At 47.8% G+C, this 23,040-nt stretch overlaps 1 protein-coding gene across 1 annotated transcript; it reads left to right on the top strand.

Annotated features, from left to right (window-relative positions):
* The first annotated feature begins 3,300 nt into the window (after positions 1-3,300).
* On the top strand, positions 3,301-11,931 carry LOC144148646 (uncharacterized). The gene is made up of 2 exons (XM_077680157.1): positions 3,301-3,498; positions 11,509-11,931. Exons 1-2 carry the CDS (start codon positions 3,487-3,489, stop codon positions 11,929-11,931), a joined length of 435 nt encoding a protein of 144 aa, XP_077536283.1. The 5' UTR covers positions 3,301-3,486.
* The last annotated feature ends 11,109 nt before the right edge of the window (positions 11,932-23,040 follow it).

Genomic DNA, 23,040 nt, shown 5'->3' with positions numbered 1-23,040 from the left:
AGCGCCGCAAGACGCACATTTTTGTACGCATGCGTTGCCAAGGCACGGCACGGAAATACTTCGACCACGCATCCATGCAAACAAACATTCTCGTTGTAATAAGTCGGGTGACGTACGCCACTCCGTACCTCCGGCTACAGCGGGCAGAGGCAATTAAATAGACGCTCTCCTCCGCAGAGCCTACAAGCGAGCCATCGGTCTCCCACTAAACACGTCCACCGAGCGATTTGAGGCCCTGGGCCTGACAAATAGTCTGGACGAACTGATCGAGGCTCAACGGCTAGGGCAACTCGTACGGCTGACCTACAGCACAACGGGGCGCCACATACTCGACTCGCTGGGTATAGCTCACCCCCACAGTGCGCCTACTAGTTTCGCGATCCCGTCAACAATACAGGAAAATATTCAGGTCTCTCCGCTCCCGTGTAATATGCATCCTACACATAACAGGGAGCGGCGAGAGGCCAGAGCCCGTACCCTGCAAAGACGCTTTGCGAAAGTCGAGAACGTTGCTTATGTGGACGTGGCTGATTACGCTGGTCGCGAGGCAATGGCCATAGCGGTGGTCAACAATCAGGGCAACACCATCGCCTCCTGCTCTATCCGAGCGAGAGACTCGGTGGTTGGAGAAGAGGTAGCCATTGCTTTAGCCATGGTTGCCTCCACAAAAATCAAGACAATCATCAGCGACTCTAAATCAGCAATTCTAAATTTCTCACGAGGACACATATCAAGGGAGGCGTCCGCAATCCTCATTTCTGGTCTCCACCTCGAAAACCGGACAGGCAAGATCAACTTAATTTGGACCCCCGCCCACTCCGGCCTTGCAGAGAACGAGTCTGCGCACGAAGCCGCTCGAGGCTTTACCGACCGAGCGGACGGCCCTTCCGATGCGGAACTCGTCCCAATGTCAGGCAGGGACAGGCTGTTATGGTACAGTGATATAATCGGTCATTACCGTTTAGGACGGGCCCGCTTCCCACCCGCGCACCCATCCCTCAGTAAACGGCATTCGGTGGTCTGGCGACTGCTACAGACCCACTCGTACCCAAATGCCCTAGTGTATAGCTATTGCTACCCAGGGCGCTATTCCGCCCAGTGTCATAGATGTCAGGAACGGGCGGACCTGGCGCACATGCTATGGCAGTGTCCGCAGGCGATCACAAATGGCCGCACAATCACTAACAGTGAGCAGTGGGAGACCGTGCTGCTCAGCTCCAGCCCGGAAGATCAACTCTGGGTGGTCCAGCTGGCTGAGGACGCTGCCAGAGCCCAAGGGCTCACGGCCGACGACTGAGCCACACAGCTGGCAAATTGAATAAAGTTTACTCCCTCTCTGCCGGAATCATACACAGAAAGTTGGGAAGATAAATTATGTCACTACATATGCAATTATGAGTAGAGGGCAGCGCAATGAACGGTACGAGGCGGAGACGAGACAAGCAACCGCTTACTAACAACCAAATCACCGGCATTTTGGTTATTAGTAAGCGCTTGTGTTTGTCTCGTCTCCGCTTTGTCCCGTTTATTGCGCTGCCCTCTACTCTGAAATTTATGTACAGGGGGGATTAAGAGAGATACGAACAACGGAGCCCACAGCCTCCGACGCATGCCGCACCGTCTGGCTGCACTGTCAGTGAACTGCGCGCAGGTGCAGTTCTTTCAGAGCGTGGCCTACTGCTAGGAAAAAAAAATTGGGCCCATCTCCCCGCGAGGGGGACTCGAGTAAATGCGTCGCATAGGGGGTGGGTGTATTGCGTTGACGTTTAGTGTTTGGGGAGTTGGTGGTAGTGAATGCGTTGTATCAGCAGCTTCTTGACGTAGTTTGAATGAGTCAAAGATATTAGGTGCGTTCGTAGCCTCCCATTCTGTGTCGGCTTTGTGGAGCAATGGGTAGAGCACCATGTACATTGCGTTCCGCCCGCAGGGTCGAGGGATCGAAACCAGGCGCCGGATAGTACTTTTTTTTTTATATAGTGTAGGGGGAGGGGTGCGGACTACGACTACGTACGTCAACGCGGGTGACATCGTGAGTTACTGAAATGTTCTGCATTTAAAATGCTTGATAAAGAAGTGACCCCGGTCATTTGTTTTGAGGCGTCTTGTTATGCTCTGTCGCCACTGAGCATCCTGTTATCTACTACATTCGGCAGCCAAGCGTGCAGCAGGCTGGTTGCAGCTAGCATGATGCCCTTCAACCATCACCCCGCTCAGTGGCGACACAGCGTGAAAAGGCGCCGCAAATTGAACGACCGGCGTCGCTTCTTGATCAAGGATTTACAATAAATGTAGGCCACACTCTCAAACGCTCTCTAAGAAGTGCGCATGCGCACAGACTACTGACTCTACCGGCATGCGTCGGAGGCTGCAGTACGCTCCGTCGTTAGCATTTCTTTTAATCCCCCCTGTACCAACCGCTTCAAGCGTCAAGTCTTCTGAAATAAAATTAGCTTGCAGCCAACATGCGCTGTAGCATTCAGACCTTCGCACTTTGTCGTTGGCAAGAAGTTCGATTTTCTTGCTTTACCGACAACTGTGCGGCCAGTGGTGGATTCGAAGGGGGCGGTGGGGGCGGCCGCACCCCTAGACGACCTAAAATAGTTCTCGATTAAGGCCTATGCGTGCATTTTTTTTTTCGTTCACTGAAGTCAGAGACTGTTCTTGCGTTTTACGGATGGCATAGAAAGCCATGAACAGTATATCTGCGATATGAACTACCTGACGGTGGTAGGTATAGGCGCGCTGCGCTGATGCTTGCCTCGCAAGCAGCAGCGCCGTTTTCTATATCCTGGTGGTTCGGGGGGTCATTTATTCAAGGAAAGATGCCACGCATATCACGGGCTCGGTTTGAAGCATTCATATTACGTAAGTGTCGGCGCGCTGTCCCAGACACCAACAGCCGGGATTATGACTAGTCATGCACGGGCGCCCACACAAAGAAGGCATCTAAGGTAGCGTCATGATAACAAGGCCGAGAAGAACGAACAGCTTAAGTGGCGCAGGCGAAAATACGTCAGTCGCTGCTATTGTAGCCGACCAGGCAGATTGCAGATAGTACAAATGTCAGCGAGGAACCGAAGCATTCATCACGGCCGTCTTTTTTTACACCGTGTCTCAGTGTCATATATTGTTGACACGGCATGCTGCAGGCTGCGGGCGATAATGCTCGATAAATCGCCGCCCCTTTATCGATGCCCTAGCGTGCGCTTCAGACAACTTTAGTAGGAAAAGTGCTGCCCTCACAGCGGCCTCTGCTCGGTGCAACGTGCCTATAAATCCTCACTCGTGGGAACACAGCAGAGTGCGATGTCTGCAACGACTACCGAACTGAAGTTGCAAAAAGAGGTTGATTCTACGGCAATTTAGGACGTAAGAACAAGTCTACAAAAGATAAAAAGCGAAACTTCTGTGCTGGAAGATTTTAATGTGCCACAAAATACGACGAACTGTCCGGAAAAGAGACACGCATCCCATGCTCTCTCCTTGATGACGCGGAAGGTAAGGCCCATCGAGACAACCTTTATTTTAAACAATACAGCGGACGCACCAAAAAAAAAAATATATCAGTTGCAGAATCTGAAAAGAAAATTTTACTAACCTTATTTATAAACTGCCCGATTTCAACTTAGCAACTGAACAAACTGAACACATTGCAAGCGCACACCGAATCGGTCCATTCGTACCGCAGAATCCAGGGCCTACCGTCGTTAAATTTGCACACGCTGACGATTCCTACTCCCCTACTTCCGCTTAATTCGGGTGTTCTACAAGTCTAACTCGGTCGCTGCTATAGTTCTCATTTATACAAACGATTTGCCTTCTAGTATTGTGTCATCCGCTTCCTGGGCATGCTCCTCAACGAGCGCGGAAACAACGGAAGTACGGTGGCACGGGTCGTCGGCAAGGCGGCCAATGCCATCAGACTAATCAAGAGAGTGTCAAACAAAAAGAGGGGGCTACGCGAGGAGAACCTCACAAGACTCGTGCATTCCTTCGTAATGAGCTACATCACGTACGTGGCTGCCTTCCACAGGTGGAAGAATGGCGAGAAAAATAAGTTGATAGCGACCATTCGAAAGGCATACAAGGCGGCCATCGGGGTACCCGAGTCTACAAGCACCGGGAGACTGCTCAGCCTAGGCATCCACAACACCCTAGATGAAGTCATTGAAGCTCAGAGAACGGCGCAGCTGGAGAGACTGGCAACAAATAAGACTGGAAGGAGAATCCTGGAAAGGCTGGGGCTTCGATACCACGAGCAACAGGGAGTCAAGATGCCGATCCCGGACGAGGTCAGGGGCATGGTCCGGGTGGACGCGATCCCGCGCAACATGCACCCCGACTACAACGAGGGCAGACGAAAAGCGAGGGCCAAGGCACTGGCGGAACTACACGCCGGAGACGCGGGTGCCCGCTACGTAGACGCAGCCGAGTACGAGAACATAAGCGGTTTCGCCGTAACCGTGGCCGACGCCGAAGGCAACGTCAGGGCGGCGGCCAGTACGAAAAGCGACAAACCAGAAGAAGCTGAGGAAGTGGCCGTAGCACTGGCCCTTAAAGACCTAGGGTGCACCACCGTGCTCAGCGACTCAAGGCAAGCGGTTAGGAACTTCGCACGAGGAAGGGTCTCCCGAGCTGCGGAGAAAATTCTGAGAGGGCGCCAACAATCGCGGAAAAGAAGAAAATCAAGTGGTTCCCGGCAGACGCAGAAGAGGTGTCGGACGTCAGTGCGAACCACAACGAAACCGCACACGCCCGGGCGCGCGAACTAACAGGCCGCGCCGGGCCAAGCGGGGAACGCCCGTGGCACAGCACGAGAGACAGAATGACGGGCTACAAGGAAATAACCCAGGCATATCGACTCGCGAGACTAACGCTCCCACCGCCCTGCAAAGGGCTGAGCAGAGAGCAAGCAGTCGTGTACCGGCAGCTCCAGAGAAGAACGATCATGAGCCCGTCCCTAATGCACAAAATGTACCCGGAGACGCACCCTGACGATACGTGCAGGGTGTGTCGTAAAGCCACCGCGACCCTCGAGCACATCGTCTGGGACTGTCTCAACTTCCCGGAAGAATCCACGACAGGAAGACTGCCACCCGCCTTTGAGGAGGCGAAGCGATCCGAAGACCAAGACCTCCAAATCCAGGCCGTCCAGCGGGTCCTCGTAGCGTTGACCAGGCAGGAGCCCGAGCGACCCGATGACGGGAAGTGAGGCTCGGGCCTGGCGGCGACGGCGAGGGCGACTCCGGCCAAGTCTGAAGTCTTAGTGTAAGGCTTTAAAGGGACAGACAACCGATTTTTGTTGAGTATATATTCTCTATCCCAAACGAAAGGGCATCACTTAAAGCACCTTGACGAGAAACGGTTTTGCTGATAACGCTCTAGAACTTTTTAAATGGAATTTTTTGATCTACGAGCCGTATGTGTCCCTCCCAAAACTAATGCTGGCAACCATGACATAGAGTAGCTCGGCAACATACTTTTGTCTGTATGCGAAATAAAAAACGATATTTAAAAACTTGTTCCCAGCTAAAAAAGTTTGAATCGCAGGCTTTCCTGTTCCTTTGTGTGTTTTTTTAATGCAAGGGTCTATTTTGCACAAATGCGCCATCTGTTGGGATAGACGATAGGTAGAATCTGGCTTCACGTTGTGGAGACGGGAAGTTCGATTCTCCCCGCCCGCGACGTTTTTTTTTAGCTGCCGTTGGCGTATTTGGAGACTGACATAAAATATTTTGGCAGAACAAACGCCCCTGACTCAGACAGAATCGTCAAAGCTCCTTCGCTGGGTCTGTTTGCTGAACGCTGCCGTTGATTCTGGGCATGGTGGCTCAGTTAGCCACACTGAGAGCAACCCAGCGGCGGCGGGCGGCGTGTCTTTAGAATTTTCAAAGTAATGTTTAAAAAGACATATACTATTTAAGCTTGTACAAATACTTGTGTTAAAAGGTTTTCAATACGTAAATAAATGTTTCAGCAGTTACAGTAGCTTCTAAGTTTGCAGGTCACGTGACAGGGACACATATTGTAGGGTCAAGTTTCGACACTACGAACCGCCACCCTTCCGATTTCAGGAAGTTTGCTGCCAAATTAAAATTATTTCCGCCAGTTTGTTTAAACATTGCTTGTGGTTACCGGGCTATATAAAACGCTGGCTTTCATATGAACTAGAGAACATATACGCGAAAAAAATCGGTTGTCTGTCCCTTTAACCGCCGGCCCAATAAAATTTTTTTCCAATCTAATCCAATCCAATGTGTTACCAGTTAGCCTGTTCCCGGACGATCAGGTGGAGAGAGAGAGAGAGAGAGAGAGAGAGAGAGAGAGAGAGAGAGAGAGAGAGAGAGAGAGAGAGAGAGAGAGAGAGAGAGAGAGAGAGAGAGAGAGAGAGAGAGAGAGAACAACCAGTGATGTTAGCCGAGCCGTCGGGCTGGCTTGCTACGCTAATGAGAGAAGAAAAACAAAAAGAAAAAAAAACGAGAAAGAAAAAGTGAAAACGAAAAGATGTCATTTGATGCGGCCAAAATTTTCAATCACAAAACTCTGTCCAGTTCTGTGCTCCGAACAAACTCCAAAAGAACTTTGATTGCACGCGCAGCCTGACTGGGACCCGACCATGGACCCAAAACAGCCCTCAGCTCAAGTTCCGCACCAAGCTGCCTGCACAAAGACAATATGAGTTTCTGTCTTTGCATGGTGTACTTTGGACACACGCATATAACATGATGAATATCTTCTCGTGAGTCACATCTGGAACAATTTGGTGAAGATGCCTGCTGGATTTTGTACAGGTAATCTCCCGTGTAGGCCATATTCAAGCGCAGCTATATATATATGCAGAATGGCTTCCTCGCGCTTACTAAGTCCAGGTGGCATTCTGAAGGTGCACTTGGGATAAATCGCATGAAGAGGTGCTTATTGCTGCCTTTCATCAGTCGAGATAGACATCTGCGCTTTCCATGCGGTTGATGAGGCGAGCATTGCCGCATCCTTTCTGGTAAATGGGATCGGCAGAGCTTGAGTGCAGAGACTGTGGGCAGATGAGGCGGCTTTGTCAGCTGCGTCGTTGCCGGCAACTCCGCAGTGGGCAGGAAGCCACTGCAGATCTCCGCTGTGTCCCCTTTGTATGGCTTGTAAGTGCAAGAGATTGATTTCCCAAGCCAGCTGTTTTTTTGGAAGCGACTTCAAGCTTTCGAGTGCTGACCTGGAGTCTGTAAATACAGCCCATTGATTGGCCGGTTGCTTTAGAATATACTGAAAAGCAGCGCGCAGCTCATTAGCTGTCGTCGAGGACTTGTGGCTCAATAGGGCGCAGATGGTAGTGAGCGACGAAGGAATCGAGATCCCTATCGCCGACGATGTAGCCGTCACTGAGCCATCAGTGTACACATGAGTGTGGCCTTTGTATTGGTCGTTAATATGCTCCAAGGCAAAAAAGCACTTTAGAGCCGGGGCTGGTATATCCGCCTTCCGCTTAAGTCCAGGTACCGTGGTGACAATTTTCATAGGAGGGAATAGCCACGGAGGGTGAGGAGAAGAGGCTGAAGGCTGACACTGGGAGGGCATAGCGTGCTGCACTTCAGAGGCCCAGGCGGCAGCAAGAGGATGCCCATGTTGCCTTGCCACAACGCGCAGGCGCGTGCGAAGTTGCTCCATTGCCTGCAAAGCAGTGGGCGGAAGCCGTCTGCTCCCTGTCATGGTTCCCATTGTGGAGGTGGTCTTCGGTACACCAAGGCATATCCTCAGTATTCGGGCCTGCAACCCCTCTAGTATTTTAGAATTCCCTTTGGAGAGAGAAGTCAGAGCTGGGAGGCTACAGCGAAGTAAGCCTTCGCAGAGGGCGTCGTATAGCCGTAAAAGAGAGCTGACGCTACACCCATCAGTGCTGTTGGAAAGCATGCCGAAGATGTGCGCGAATGACGTTAACTTCTCTTTTAGGCTTCGGATGTGAGCCGTCCATGTCAGATGGCGGTCGAAGGTAACACCCAAAAACCTGTGATGCGTGACATACGGTATCGGTACGCCTGCGGCCGTTAACTGGTAGTTTGAGACGTCCCGCTTTGTAAAGGCCATGGCAGCGCACTTGAGGTGATATTTCATACAATTATTAACAATGCAGACTGCACGCCTTCAAATTGACCTTAACTTATCCGACTGGTCACTTAAGCGGAAAACACAACTTCGATTCAAAATTTGTTGGTTTAACGCGCCAAAGCTACTCCTAGGGATGAGGCGCGCCGTATGAGAGGGATCCGGATTACCGTCTGGGAATCTTTAACGTGCTGTGAAATACCGACCCACGGACGTTTTTCCCTTTCAAATCAATCTGAAAAGCGGTCCTCGCAGCCGAACATCTAACCCACGCCCTCGGGCTCAGCAGTACAACGCCTTAGCTGCTAAACCACAGCGATGGGTGTAAAATACATTTTAACAATTAAACAAATGGAAATGAATGAGAATATCTCGCACGAACCTAATATGTCCTGTTTATACAGTTGAAAATCATACTTGATAATTGTAAAACGTCGTATTGATATTTAGGTATGCACATAACCAATAACCTCATAATCAGTGTGGGACCGAAACGTCAAAAATATTCAGGATAAAAAAAAAACTAGCGATGTTTCTGAGCTTTATTGTATGATGCAAGAATGGGTGAGCATTATTTTCACCCACTTACGCCGCTGAATTATGTGTATAGTTTTGTACTGCTTAGTTAACGGTAGCTGAGTGTACCATTTTGTGAAACATAGGAAGGTTGCAAACTGACCATATTCGGCCTCTTCGTCACCACCATTTATTTCTTTGCGTCTGTTTGTTCTTCTCTCCGTGAGACAAAGAGCCTCGGCCAATCGCAAATTTTAGGCCTATGTTTAACCTTAACGTTAGGTAATCATAACGTTGAGCCTAACGACGTTCAAGTGACGTGAAACTGTCCTTTGGCTCTTTTCCTTCGTGTCTTTGCCTCCTCCGTGTAAATTTGGATATAAGCCTCGAACAATCGCCCTTGCTAGGCATATATTCAACATCAAGTTTAGCCTATGTGTCAGCCAACACCAGACTCATTTACGAAAAGTGTTAGTTCTCTATCTTTCTATTCTTCGCGGTAGCTCAGTGGCTAAGGCGCTGTGCTGCTGAGCACAAGGACACGGGTTCGATTCCCGGCCGCGGAGGCCGCTTTTCCCGCTTTTCTGATGGAGGCAAAAAGCTAAAATACCCGTGTGTACGAGATTTCGGCCCACTATAAAAATGCCCAGATGGTCAAAATTAATCCGCAGCCCTCCGACGCTACCACGCACCTCATCGCCTGCGTTGCGTCGGCGCAATAAACCATACAATCAATCAATCAATCAATCAATCAATCAATCAATCAATCAATCAATCAATCAATCAATCAATCAATCAATCTGCATCTTTCTCTCTGCCAAATCAGTAGCTACCGTATGACGATTTCAGGTCTCAAAGTGCAGCGTTGCACCCAACGTCAGGTCATCATCGTGTTTCCGTTCGCAGCCACACACAACGCATCCTAGCCAATGGGGACGTTCGGCAGGAACATACCCGGGTGCGCAGCCAATGTTTGCGTGCGCTAATATGGGGCAGCAAGTGTTTGCCAATTGAGCTGAGATAAGTTGGGCTTGTTGGTGATCCATACTGGTGGACAATGCGCAAGAATGGTTACAGGACGGGGAAGGTACGAAGACGAGCGCTCGCGTCCAGCAAGGTTTATTAAATACGAGCGTGAAGATGTGAGGGCCGAAGGCGCGTGTTCCTCCCTCCTCTTGTCCTGTGTCTACTTTTGCGCTACGTCTACGAGTGAGCCAAGCAATGCTTGAGCGATTGCTTATGCTTTGCAATGCTCAGTATCGGCTATGACGTGTTGGGTAAACACTCTAGTAATGAAAAGTTATTACGCTACCTTGGTGTCGCTAACTCCTCTGAAGATACTTCGTCGTAGGAAAAGTTCTTTTGCGCAGTAATCAATTACAGTAAACCCTTCGTTTTTTGCTTTATGTCGCGTTTTGACGTGGTTCTGCAAGATTCCCGAAACATCGTAGCCATCAGGAGTTATGTCATAGCGAGAATTTTTTTATTAATAATTATACAGCAGTCCTACAGATGTTTGCAAAGTTGTGTTGCTAAGTTAGCATTCATGACAGACGTTTGTTGTGTGCAAAATGTCTTCGAACCGGAACCGTTCTAGTACCTTAAAAGAAGCACGCACTTTTCGTGGACTCTAATGTAGCCAAGCTCGACGCAATCCTAAGTTCCGCCGGGACTCTCATAAGCACCTAAATGTCGGTGCTAAGAAGACAGCGAGTAAGTTGAGAGTAAGTGGGCACTGCAGGCCTATAAATAGAAAGGTGATTTATATGCAGTCCCAAGGTCGTAACCCTTCCGGTCCACTGTCGGCTATCTCTAATCTCGGTCAACCGCCTCCCCCTCCCCCCTTACTGAGGTATTTACCTACCCTGGCCGAAAAGGCACTTTGCGGGGTACGTGACCCGGTTAATATGAACCCCGTTCTCGGTATGCATGCGCGGAACAGGCTCTCAAATGTCCGACGCGCCCTGCTGTGCCCGCCACCGTCGTGTATAAAAACAGTCTCAGAATCCGACGGTCCACAGTTTCGTTCGACACTCAGCTGTACGAACTTCCCACCATGTCTGGAGTGAGTATACGATGGGTGTCTCCGGCCCTTTTGGCTTCGTATCAGTGCGATTTCCCTCGAGTGTCTTGCGGTCGTAGTCTACTTCGTCTTCTTCTTCTCATTGCGTCCTCGTTGCCGTTGTTTCGACAAGTTACGAGATAAAACGCTTGCTTTGATTCTAAAGGGCGCACAGCGTCATGTACTGTGGAATAGGAACGTTTTTGAGCCCTTGAGAAACCATCAATACCTATAAGCGCCGTTTTGGAGACTTTTTTACGCTTTAAGTAATTTGAAAGCTTTCAAGACGTATAAAGACACCCAAAGTGCCAACTCAAGGAACCTTTATAGAATTTCTTGTGCGAACTGGATGTTTTGACGTCGCCATAAAGTTTATAAGCTAAATGATAGACGCGGACGCCGAGTGCAGCATATACCAAACTTCGTATGGCGACGATATTGCGCTCTAAATGCAGCTCAAACCTCCGGAGATGTGCACTTTCCCATCGTTCTCGTGTTCTACTTCCACCATCGCGTCATGAGTGCAGGCTGTCTGCTTAATAGACGAAATGTGTCGACATATAAGGTGCCGTGAACTGTCATTGCAGCAGCAGAGTTCGGCGCGCGCATGCGCACTACAGGTGCGTTTCGACTGCATTTCCCCGCAAAGTGCGGGACAGTACCCTAAAATACAAACAAAATACGTTACTGATGTGTACTTGCTTCTTCGCATAATTTCAAGAAACCTGCAGTGAATCGTCACCAGCACTGTTAGTGCCCTATGTGCGCTCTACTCTTTACGCGTTCTATACCGCAGTCATCGAAGGTGAGACCAAAGCGAGCGCACGTCTTTCTTGCAGCTCCGTGCTTGCATCCTTCTGGCCCTGGCCTGCGCCGCCTACGGTGGCTACGTGAGCCCCTACGTTGGCTTCGGCTACGACTACGGCTACGCCCCGTACACCACGTACGGTGCTGCGCCCTACGGCCTGTACAGGGCGCCCGTGGTGTACCATGGCGCTCCCGTCAAGTACGTGGCGTCCGGGGTTCACCACCCGGTGTCCGTGACCGGCGTGTCCACAGTCGAGACGCCACTGTCCAAGGTGGCCACCACGTACACCGTCCCCGCCACAAAGGTGGTCCCCGCGTACACCCACCCGACCGTGGCTCACGTGCCCACCCACTACGGCTACGGAGTGTCCCCGTACGGCTACAGCTACGGCTACGGCCTCGGAGGCTACCACTACGTCCCAGTCCTCAAGAAGTGTGAGTGTGCCCTCTGGTAGCCAAGTTTTAGCGCTTCATCAGACGACCGTAATGTGCTTCTAGATGCTTGAGTTCATTCTTCCATTATAACTCTATTAAAATGCGATGCGTGCGCTGATGTACATATAGCGTGTTCTTGTCGGCATCAGTGGCAATGCGTGAATTTGCCATATGATTAGTTTTCTCTTGGTTCGTGATAGAAAAATAAGAGGGAGATTTTTTACATTAAAAACTGCGGAATTTCGGCTTCCGACGTTGAAAGCATCCCTTTAGTCTCGCATATTCATAGTTTGCCTCAGCGCTGAAATGGTGCCAAAGCCGAGCTTGTGGATGACACATTCTAAAATGTAACTCCATGTTTGCCGTTTAGCTATCGCCATCAACACAGTCACTTGCTCGCACAATGCATTGGATAAGTTTTCACACCTGTACGATTAGACAGTCGCATCAAACCTGCGTGACACATTTAAAACGTGCAACAAAAAAACTTAGTTGGACGTGATCGCGCAAGTCTAGTCAGGTGTTCTTTTTTTTCCAGAGAAATATTCTTTCTATTGTGCTATTTTTTCAATGGGAAAATAGTGAGACTAAGTTAAAACAGGGAAACTCAATGAAAAAAAAAACAGAGGGCTCACAAAAGTAATAAGTGGCCTTAATCGCACATGGACGCAAAATGTTTCACTGTATTGCGTGAAAGCCTGAATATACCGTTTAGACGTACATTGGCAGCCCCTCCAGATGTTATTGTCCACGTTGCCATCTTGAAAATCTGGTGAATGGAGTTGGTCAACTTCTTGGCGTTTTAAAAAACATGGTTTTGTGTCGTCTGTTAGCCCCGACAGCGTAGCTCGCATCCTGAGAAGTCGATCATCGCTTGTCGGTAGAACACCCATCTCCGGGCGACAAACGCTAAATTAACTTTGTTGAAGTGTCTGAAACCGTGCCATTTTCTCGCGATTACCGAAACACTGCTAACCACCAGTTTGGCTTCATTCCTGCAGAAATCATCCGAACGGCCCCCACGCGCCTTGAAAGCCTCTCCAGCACCCGACCGAGACCGACTGCATAACATCTCCACGCGGCATTACACCCGTTGCCATTGTTCCTCACTCAAAAACGAAACCGCCATGGATCGCCACACTGTTAAGATTTGAGAAATAAAACTTTCGCAGACAAGCACGTACTCGTCGCATCCTCTTCCTCATTTTATGCACTGCACCTCCGCCTCAATCAGTTTTTTTTTCTTCAATAACACCGAAAGGCGGGCTAATTGGTGACAATTCTTAGCTGTAACTTGAGCGCACAAAGACTGCGCTGGTCTTCGTCTCTTCGTTCAGTCCTCGTTTTTTGTGCGCTCAAGTTACAGCTATGAATTTTTTTATTCGATGTTTTAGCGTGTCTGTCTCATCCGGTACCAATGCACAGCAGACAACAGACAAGTGGGCATGTTTCCCATCCTTGTCCGTTTTCTGTTTGCGCTTACGTATCGACCGTGGAAGCTCGTAAGTTGCCTCAATTGCCGTTTTGGCTCTCCCCTGCATCTGTCAATCATACACGCGACTGTCTGGGAAACAACCATCGCGAGCGACTTAAGTGTGTTGAGATAATTAACTTGAAGCGGAAAATCACCAATTGCAAATTGGCAACAAAAACTTCGAGGTGCATTGACTGTGCTCTATAACCTTACAATTGTTTTGCTCCCGTTTGTTTGCCTTCAAGGTCATAACATAATGGGTAGTCGTCGCGGTGACAACAGACGAGAAGGAGCGCGAATTTAGTGGATTGCTCGCCACAGAACGAGAATTGTCGGTAGCCTTTAAGTGATGATGAGCTTGATCAGTGGCCTTACCCATTCTCCGTACGCCTTGAACACGAACGTCTTGGGTGACGGTAAGCAGGGACAGAAGGGGTCGCAATCCAACAGCACCCTTCCCCCTCCCTACGTAGGCCAGGGAGATAGATGCCGAGGTTGAAAAAAAAACATGGTGTTCTCAGTGTTTTATTGTAATGAATTATGCTAAAGGCTTAGTTGACACGTCAGGTCGAAAATGCGGCATCCATGGCACATAGACGGCAGAGAAAATGGCCGACGGCTTAAAAATTTATTTTTTTAAAAGAAAGATGACGAAATTAGCGCCAAACTTCTCAGGGGAGCTGGCCCTGTGAAAAGTTCAGTAAGACTTGGTTCAGACTGTTGCCGTCACTGTCGTAATAAATGATGACGTCATTTCACGTCTCAGCCAACATATAACTCCGTGACACGCCGTTTTTTTTACGTCCATAGATCACTATGTGTCTTTTGCGTCTGTAGTCTGAACATAACATAATTCAGTTGAAAAAACAATATTAGGTAAGTTTGGGCCAGGGCATGATTTGTACCGGGGCCTCTGTAACGCGAGACGAACACGCATTGCCAACACCACAACAGCTCCGGGAAACTACTTGCTGACTTGACTTCATCGCACATTCAAGGGGCTATCAACAAAATACCGAGTTCGGTTAATTCCAAGGGCTGGTTTGTCACAAGAAAAATGACGCTAATTAAAACGTAAACTTCAAACAATTAATCTAAATCAGTTGTTGTCAAATGGGCGTCCGCGAGGACATTTTCAGGGGTCCGCGAAGCCCTACCCAAAACTCTCCACTCCCGCCTCCGCCCCTTTTTTTTCCCTCCGTTTTGCCAAATCTTGTTGGCAATGCATAGAGGTGGATTCGCAGCATGGCATGTAGGTTTAATCGACGAGTGAAGCGCCAAAATTGCACAATGGACAAAGGAGGACAACCGGGACAAGCGCTTCTCTTTGTTGTCATCCTTTGTCTTTTGCGTAACTTTGGCGCTGCACTCGTCGATCATGCAATACCAACTTGCCCAGAAGTCCGCATTAATCAATGTGGGCTTAGTGCTTCACCGCGTAGCACAAATTTGAACGTCGATTTTTGCACAGCCTTAATATGGGGAAAAACGAGGCACAGAAAAGGCACTGCGCAAGACTTCGGGTAACTGAGAGCTTCAATGGCATCCACCGCGGTTGCTCAGTGGCTATGGCGTTGTACTGCTGAGCCCAAGGACGCGGGTTCGATTCCCAACCGCGGCGGCCGCTTTTCCGGTGCAGGCGAAAAGCATAAACACCCGTGTGTTCGAGGTGCCGCGCACGATAAGGCTCCCCATGTGGTCAAAATTAATCCGGAGCCCTTCACTACGGCGCGCCTCATCGCCTGCGTTGCGTAGGCGCGTTAAACCCCACAATCAATCAATCAATCAACGAATTGCACGGCGGAACCGAAACCGAAATTAGCACGAACTGCTGAAAAATAAACCGCAAAACTCCATTGTCACAATTTCACTTGATGCCAATAGCACTAGAGGTTTTTCGTAAATAAAACAAAACAATTGACAAAAACGCAATGGTGTAGGCATGAAATGTAGACCGTTACAAATCGTCCAATAGCATTGCAAGACAACTTCGCCTCATAGGAAACGTCACGGGAAATGGTAAGGAGTACGCAGAAATCACATAACTCTGGAATTTATTTTTCTACTCAATAAATCACGTAAACGCACTCAGAGTAGTCGAGACCTGGCCTATAAGATTCCAGACTTTAATCTGCACAAGTAATCTCACAACGTTTTCAAATCACTTCGGTGTTCCTTTAAAGGGCCCTTGAAGTGAATTCTTGAAACTTATGTTTGTATTTGCATTGCATAGACTCATCGTCCATACGGTCGATAAAGGAGCGTTTAATTTATAGAACCCAAAAGAAGAAAAAATAACCGTGTGGCTTTAGCGTCGGGAGCAACCACTACAGCACTGACGAGGACACGTATTCCGATGGGATTGGGCGATGCCCAAGATTTTAACTTAATTTACAGACGATTCCTTCTAATGTTATTTTTTTAGAAAAAAAAACGTTTAGTGCTATTGACAACAAGCACATGTATCGGAATGTAGTTGTCGCTTATTTTTGCAGAGTTGTTCAAACAGTTTCGGTTTTGGTACCCCCCCAACAACATACTTGGCGCCCAACGTTATCGCTGGTTGGATGTCGTTGTCGGCTCCATGATAAGTCAGATAATGCTGCCAGCCCGGTTAGAATAGTAACGTTCACTAGCTGAGGCGTACGTTATCGGAGACGCTCAACTGCGAGGCGATTCTCCCTCGACTTCGGAGCTTGCCTGGCTCGTCTCTTGGCCGTAAGAGGAACGTTCTCACGAGGCCGACAGTCGGTTGACTTGGCACTGTGCCTGCAAGCTGTCGGTGATATGTCAGCACCACGCCAACGGGAACTCGCCAGCGCGTAGTTGTCTGTCTGCACGCAGTCTCCAAACTCGCCCATAATGCAGTGATGATTGCAGCGCAAAATGGTGAATGCATTCGAGAAAACATCACTTATACAAAAAGAAATCAACTGCCAAAAAAATTCAACCTCCAATTCGAACCTGCTGCTACGATGCGCTGCATCTACTGGTTCAGGCCACTCGTCCATGACACATTTTTTTTTGTTTACTGCATGAAAGACGAGCAGTTATTATACAATACAAAAGTTAGCAGTTATTCAAGAAAAACAGCACCACAGCAGCTGCAATAAGGCACCCGTCAAAACTTCAGCAAGCATACACGCGCGCGTCGAACAGGTGCAGCCACTCTGGTGGATCACTTTCCGTCGCACATTCTGCACCAACGCAGCGTGCTCCCAAAAACGGGCTTCGTTGGCGTTTGGTGGTGTGTGTGTGTGTGTGGGTGGGGGGGGGGGGGGGGGGCAGTCATTGCGGGCAGTCATGCGGCACTTCTACAAGCTGTACAATCCCATCAAAAATATATCATAGGGCACTCCTGTAGTATCTCGAAAAGGCAGGAACCGCGTTGTTTAAAGGGTGATGTTCATGTCCCTTTTAACAGTTCGTTCCGAAACATCCCGCAAAAACAACGCATCCATGCACAAACAAAACCAATTATTAATGGATTCCAGTTGATATGAGCGACAATTGTCCGACCAAGAAAAAGACATTCCTTTTTGGAGAAAGCATGTTTTCACTAACAGTTTTGATGTAGGCAGCTTAAAGAAAAAAAACTTTTTGCGTCCCCAAATCCCCACAGATATCTCATCAGTAGTGACTGCGCTCTTTAGTCGGGAAGAAGGAGTTCGCAAAGGTGCGGTTGTGCTGCTGACCTTTGTGCTAGTTCATCCTGCGCAAAAAGTGTTTCCCGTACCTTGTTTTTATGCTTTAGAAAAAAAAACATTTGTTGATTTTTTTTATTATTGCCTACATTACATTTGCCGAATCTTCTCCCACTTTTTATTGGCCTTAGATTTTCTACTAGCGTACCAGTTTACCGGCAAATGCAGGCAGCCTACAGCTCCAGTGAAGCGAACTAAGCTAAGAATCGTAAGCCAATATACGTATTGCATGTGCGTTAGTTTAGAGATACATTGACTTCGACTTTTTACAAACTAACAAAATAAAGCCACGCTGTACCGATTACAAATTTTGTTGCGGCTTAGTTATAACTCCGCCAATGAATCGCGACGACCATGCGGCGACCGGCCTACTGACTGTCGGAGGGTCAGCAAGCCGCGCAGTAGGCGCATTCAAGCTAAGCCTACAAGAGCAAGCGTCACTCGAAACGTCATAGAAAATCGGCAGAAGAATGCAGAGATTAGTAAAGCACTTTCAAATGAATTTTTCTAATGCATAAAGCCCGGTAAACGCACCCATAGTGGTACGAATCTGTCCTCGGGGTTCCAGACTACAATTTGTGCAAGTAATCCCACCATGTTTACAAATGACTCCACTGTCCCCTTAGGGTAATTCGACTTACACACACAAGGTGAGGTGTATGGCACAACGTTCCAGGTGGTCCGCATGTGTTTATGGTCATTCCTGTTGTTTAAGGGTGCATATTTCTACTCTTAAAAAAAGCTGTTATGTGGTCGTATCCATAAAAACAGGTTTAAAATGATGGTTATCGGTTGATGAGATATTAGAAGCATATTACGAATCAACATAAGTCGCTGGTGCTATAGGCACCGCTTGTCGAAGAGGATATCCAGTTCACTTCGAGTGCATGCCCTATTTTTAATATCTGGGAAATGCTGGCCCCGCTGACAAATCGACTGGTCAGTCTCGCTGCGTTTACCTGAATTCACACCGATATTTCAAGCCGAATTCCTAGCGGTAATTCTGGCCTGAAAAGAAGTACCTCCGCAGAACTTCAATGCAGCTATAATTACCGACTCCCTATCGGTTTGTTCTGCTCTGTCACAATCCAAAAATCCAGCTTTTATTCGTGCATTCGACTTCGTTGTGCCTTTCCTTTTGCGTCACATCTGCCTCATCTAGATTTCCGATAACAAAGGGTTACTGTTTAATGAACAGGCTGACTCCAAGGCGCGATCGGCGTTGGATGGCCCTCCGGTTTACCTATGCCCTGTTCCCTTTATTGCAGCAGGAGCAAGGTTTGGTACCTATCTACGCCTACCAAGAAGGCAGGAAGGGGTGGCAACTAGTTTTGAAAATTATGTCCATTTAAAACAGGATTAGAATTTCCGTTTTTTTTTTTTTTTTTTTTGTAAATCTTGTCAATGCGAGGTCACATTAACTACCTTGAGATGTCGAGTCCCCCAAGTCAACTTTTATATGCACCGGGCTGGTCTAGGCTCCTCCTCCCGATGTGCTGTTTGCGGTGAACATGCATGACTTTATAGCATTTCGTCTTGCATTGCCGCGGTTTTTCTATGATATGGTAACGTCATCTTGACACGCCATTGCGACAAATTGGTCTGCCTATTTTCATGCCCGCACTACTATCGCTTCGGGCCACATTACTGGGACACTGTCACCGAGGGGTGGCAGCAGCCATTCATGCATACGTTTCCGAGGCGAGGCGCCTGCGCTCTTAGCTTTGATTCTTGCATGCAACTTTTCCGGCACAAAAAGCTCATTTTTCTAGTCCAAACTCTACTTTCAATTCTCAACAAATTCTATTTTGTATCTGTGCGCTCTTTCTGCATATAAATCGCTGGGTTTAAAATTTTTCGTTGCTTTAAGCGGGCGCATTAGCCCTCTTCACGCCCGATCCCTGGCCAATCACGCATGTGTGTATGTGCCAAATCAGCAACAGCAAAAACGGCGGTAAACGGCAGAAGTAACTATTACCTGGGTTTTTTGATGACGCCGCACACCGCACACATTGCGGCCAGCAACAACAGGGGCGGTATTCTCGTAACTGTCCCTTTTAAAAACGTCCCTTTTGCGCCCCTTCCTCGTGACGTACTTCCGGTTAAGCAGTGAGCGTTGGCAGTAAGTTTGCCGCATTTGCGTTACGTCACTTCCGGTTGTTTGCTTTTAGCCAATCAGGCCTTGCCAAAAGGGACACTTTTGAAAGGGACGCAAAAGCGACAAAATTCGAGAATACCGCCCCAGCTCCGCTGTTAAAATCATCATTAGGAACAATGGAGAGAGCACTCAGCGGAAGATAAGTACCGTCTCGTATCGATATAGCAAAAAAAAAAAAAAAATGAGCTGCGCAAAGCGTCACCTTCAAAGGAAGATTCGCAAAGATTGTGGTCCTTTCTTTGGGATACGTAGGATGACGCTTGGATATACTTCGATTTTTATGAGCAGAGCACTTTGGGCGCTCGCCTTGTCGTCGTAGCTCGCTAGCAGTCGATGTCAAGCGGCTGCCGGAATCAGGCGGGGCAGCGAGATAGCGGACCCAAGTAGAGCCTTCTGTACCGTCGTCAGGGAGTCACGCTGAGGCTTCGAAAATCACGTGGTTTAAATAAACATAAGCTTTCGAACCTCGCGAACCGCTGGCGCTTGTCATACATCTCCCCGTTGTTTAGCGCAAAGAAAACTGCAGGCACATTTCTGGCAAAATCTGCGTATATAACCGGTAGCCCCCGCGTTCATTTAGTTAGGAACGCTCGTTGGGTTGGTTTTTCAAGTAGTAAGCGAAAAAAGCGGCCGCGTATGAAAAAAAATGGCGCTTTCGAAATGACGCAGAAAGGCTCCAGCCACGCAAGAAAAAAAATTACGCGTTCGAAATGACGCAAAACAGCTCCAGCTTACGAAATTAAGGCAAGCACAAAAAGAACAGAACTCCCGCTGGCACAGATTCAGGCAGGAGGCGCACGAGCACTGCGAAGGCAGGAAATTTGAATTGCATATTTATTAAGAGAAGAGTGACACAGGGCGGCGAAAAGCGTGATGGGTGGTTGCAGTGAGCGGATAATGGCGCCACCACCCATGCACTTCGACAGCTTTCGCATTGAGTGAAACGGCTTTCACTTTTTTCCTTAGTTAATTCTTTACGTGATTAATTATTCATGGTGAAATACTGTTCAGTATATGGTGATATTTTTTCTGTATGATTATTTTGGTCCCCTAAAGTTGCCGCAGGTGCATCGGCGCTTGGGCCCCATCAAGCTGTCTCCACAGATTTTTGTCAGAGTGACCGTCAACACTGTTCAAAGTGCAGCAATGCTGAAAAATAAAACTTGATTTGATTTATTTTATTTTAAATTCCAGTGTTAGACTGGTAGACATTATGAAAAGATTTCAACCAGAGGTTTCGTCTACGCTCTTTCAGGAATTCCTGTTTCAGCTTATATATTTTTGCTCTGTCATACGAAGCTCAGAAGATTAATTACGGAAAACAAATCTTACTGCCCTATTCTGTTTTTTTATTAAGCTTATCGGTGAGATTCTTCGCATACGGATCCAGCAAACACATACGTAGTCTAGTGTATTCCACACAGTGCATAGCGCATTCCGAATCCAACAGGTTTAGCAGTACGCTTTATAAGCCGCAACGTTTGGCGTGTAGTGACCCCAAAGTGCCAGAAATATGTGCCAAGGTATGTTGTAAGTAAGCATTCAAATTAAGGCTTACCTAATGCTCGCACTCTTTCCCAAGAGTGTGAACAGGGGAGCCGTAGCGCTCCGGAAACGTCATTTGTTCATTCATTTATTTATTTATTTAGAAAAAACTGCAGGCCAAGAATGGCCCAGGCAGAAGTGGTGGTGGTACAATACAAGAAACATGACCAAAAAAAAGGAAACAATACAGAGGAGGCACAAACTAACAGGCACATATGCAACGTATTATGGTACAAGATCTAAGTCACACTTCACAAAAACTTTCAATACACCGTAACACGTTTCCAGATTCAAAAATGTGATGTGGTACAGTCAAACCCGTTTATAGCGAACTGCAATATGCACCGCGATTAGTTCAATATATCCAATAATTCGATATAGCCGGACCCGCGTATAACGAGCTTATTGTTACGAGTTCGCAATCCGCGGGAGCACCCCTACTCCCCCCCTCACCAACTCCGCCATCCGCGTATGCAGAAACTAACACAGTACAGTAGCCATTGCCATACCAAAATAATTCATTTATTGCAAGTATAACGAAGTTACTTACCGCCTTATACTGCCCACGTTGCAAAAAAGCGGTGATTTTCGTTTTCACTTTCGCTTTGGCGGCTTCAACTAGCATAGCATTCTCTACAAGAAACATTGTTTGCACCAGTTCGAGTCCGCGTCCTCAAAAATCTAAGAAGCACTGGCGGAGCACATCGACGGCCGAAAGCGCTTCATTATAAGCGTCGGACGGATTTCACTCGCGACATCATCGGAAACGATGGCGAGCTCTTCCCACAGTTCGCCGATGCTCCTGTCTTGGACTCGCTGACAAGGCGGGTTCCGTCGCGAGTCTCACGCGTCGGAAACAGTTACGAGTATTGGGCGTCACGTCGCTCCGTGCGAGGCGCAATGTCTCAGTTCCGGCCACGGAGCTACGTGGTCGCGGCTCGTGCTTCGTGGTCGCGGCCAATCCACATCTCAATCGCCGCTCCGAGATCATGCATTTCGGCGGCCATTCTAGGCCCCCAGAGTTCGATATATCGGATGTAAACTTCGTTATAAGGAATATGTTTCCCATGTATTTCCGTAACTGAATTATTTTTGTTCGATATATACCATAATTCGCTCTATCCGGGTTCGTTATAGCCGGGTTTGACTGTAGTTCGTTCCATGCTGTTATTGTGCGAGGGAAGAAAGAGTGTTTGAAATTGTTAGTTCGAGCAAAGATAGGAGTGAAGTTTTGGGAATGATAGCGTCTTGTTGGACGCGAAGATAAAGGAGCAAGAATGTTTGATAGGTCTACACATTTTTTTGCTGGATAGATAGAAAAGAAGTTTTAGTCTTGCTGTTTTCCGGCGATATTCTAAGGTTTGAATTTTGTTATCATTCATTAGTTCAGTTGGGGAAGGCTAATCTTTGGATTTTCTCTAGATTGTTAATATCTTTTTTAGCATGTGGATCCCACACCTCACATGCATATTCCAAACCAGACCTGATTATTGTATTGTACGCGAGCAGTTTAGCACTGGGGGGAGAACTACTGAATCTATGCCTTAGCATGCCTAATTTCCTACGTGCAGATGAACAAATCTTTTCAATGTGAGAAGACCAAGTTAGTTTGCTAGTTATTGTTACGCCAAAATATTTGCAAGTTTCTGTTAGTAAAATGGGGGTTCCCTTTATACTGTACGGGTAAATAAATGGCTGTTTCCTGTTAGTGATGCGCATGAACATACTTTTATCAGGGTTTACATTCGTTCCCCAGCGGTCACACCACGCAGTTATGGCTTCGACAGATTGGGCAAGCATTATCTGGTCATTTAAAGAGTTAATTGAACGGAATAAAATACAATCATCAGCAAATAAACGGATTTCGACACCTTGTTTAGCACATGTTGTAATATCATTAATAAAAATAAGAAAAAGTAGAGGTCCAAGGACACTTCCCTGGGGAACACCGGAGTTAACAGAGAGAGGGTTAGAATAAACACCGTTTATGTCAACAAACTGCGTACGTGAACTTAAATACGATGCAACCTATTTAACAATAGTACAGGGAAAGCCAATCAAATTAAGTTTGTGAATTAGTTTGAAGTGCGGTATCGAATCAAATGCCTTGCTGAAGTCAAGGAAAATTACATCGGTTTGGCCTGATTTATCTAGAACCGAGGAGAATCAATGGACACAAGAAATTAATTGGGTAGTTGTAGAGTGACCTTTCCGGAAACCGGGTTGGAATGGCGATAGAACATTTTGC

The sequence above is a fragment of the Haemaphysalis longicornis genome, unplaced genomic scaffold, assembly GCF_048455015.1.
Source record: "Haemaphysalis longicornis isolate Haplotype H1 unplaced genomic scaffold, Haemaphysalis longicornis Haplotype H1 scaffold_8, whole genome shotgun sequence".
Taxonomy (NCBI): domain Eukaryota; kingdom Metazoa; phylum Arthropoda; class Arachnida; order Ixodida; family Ixodidae; genus Haemaphysalis; species Haemaphysalis longicornis.
Note: the sequence above shows the minus strand (reverse complement) of the source record. Positions and strands in the feature narration are given on the sequence as shown.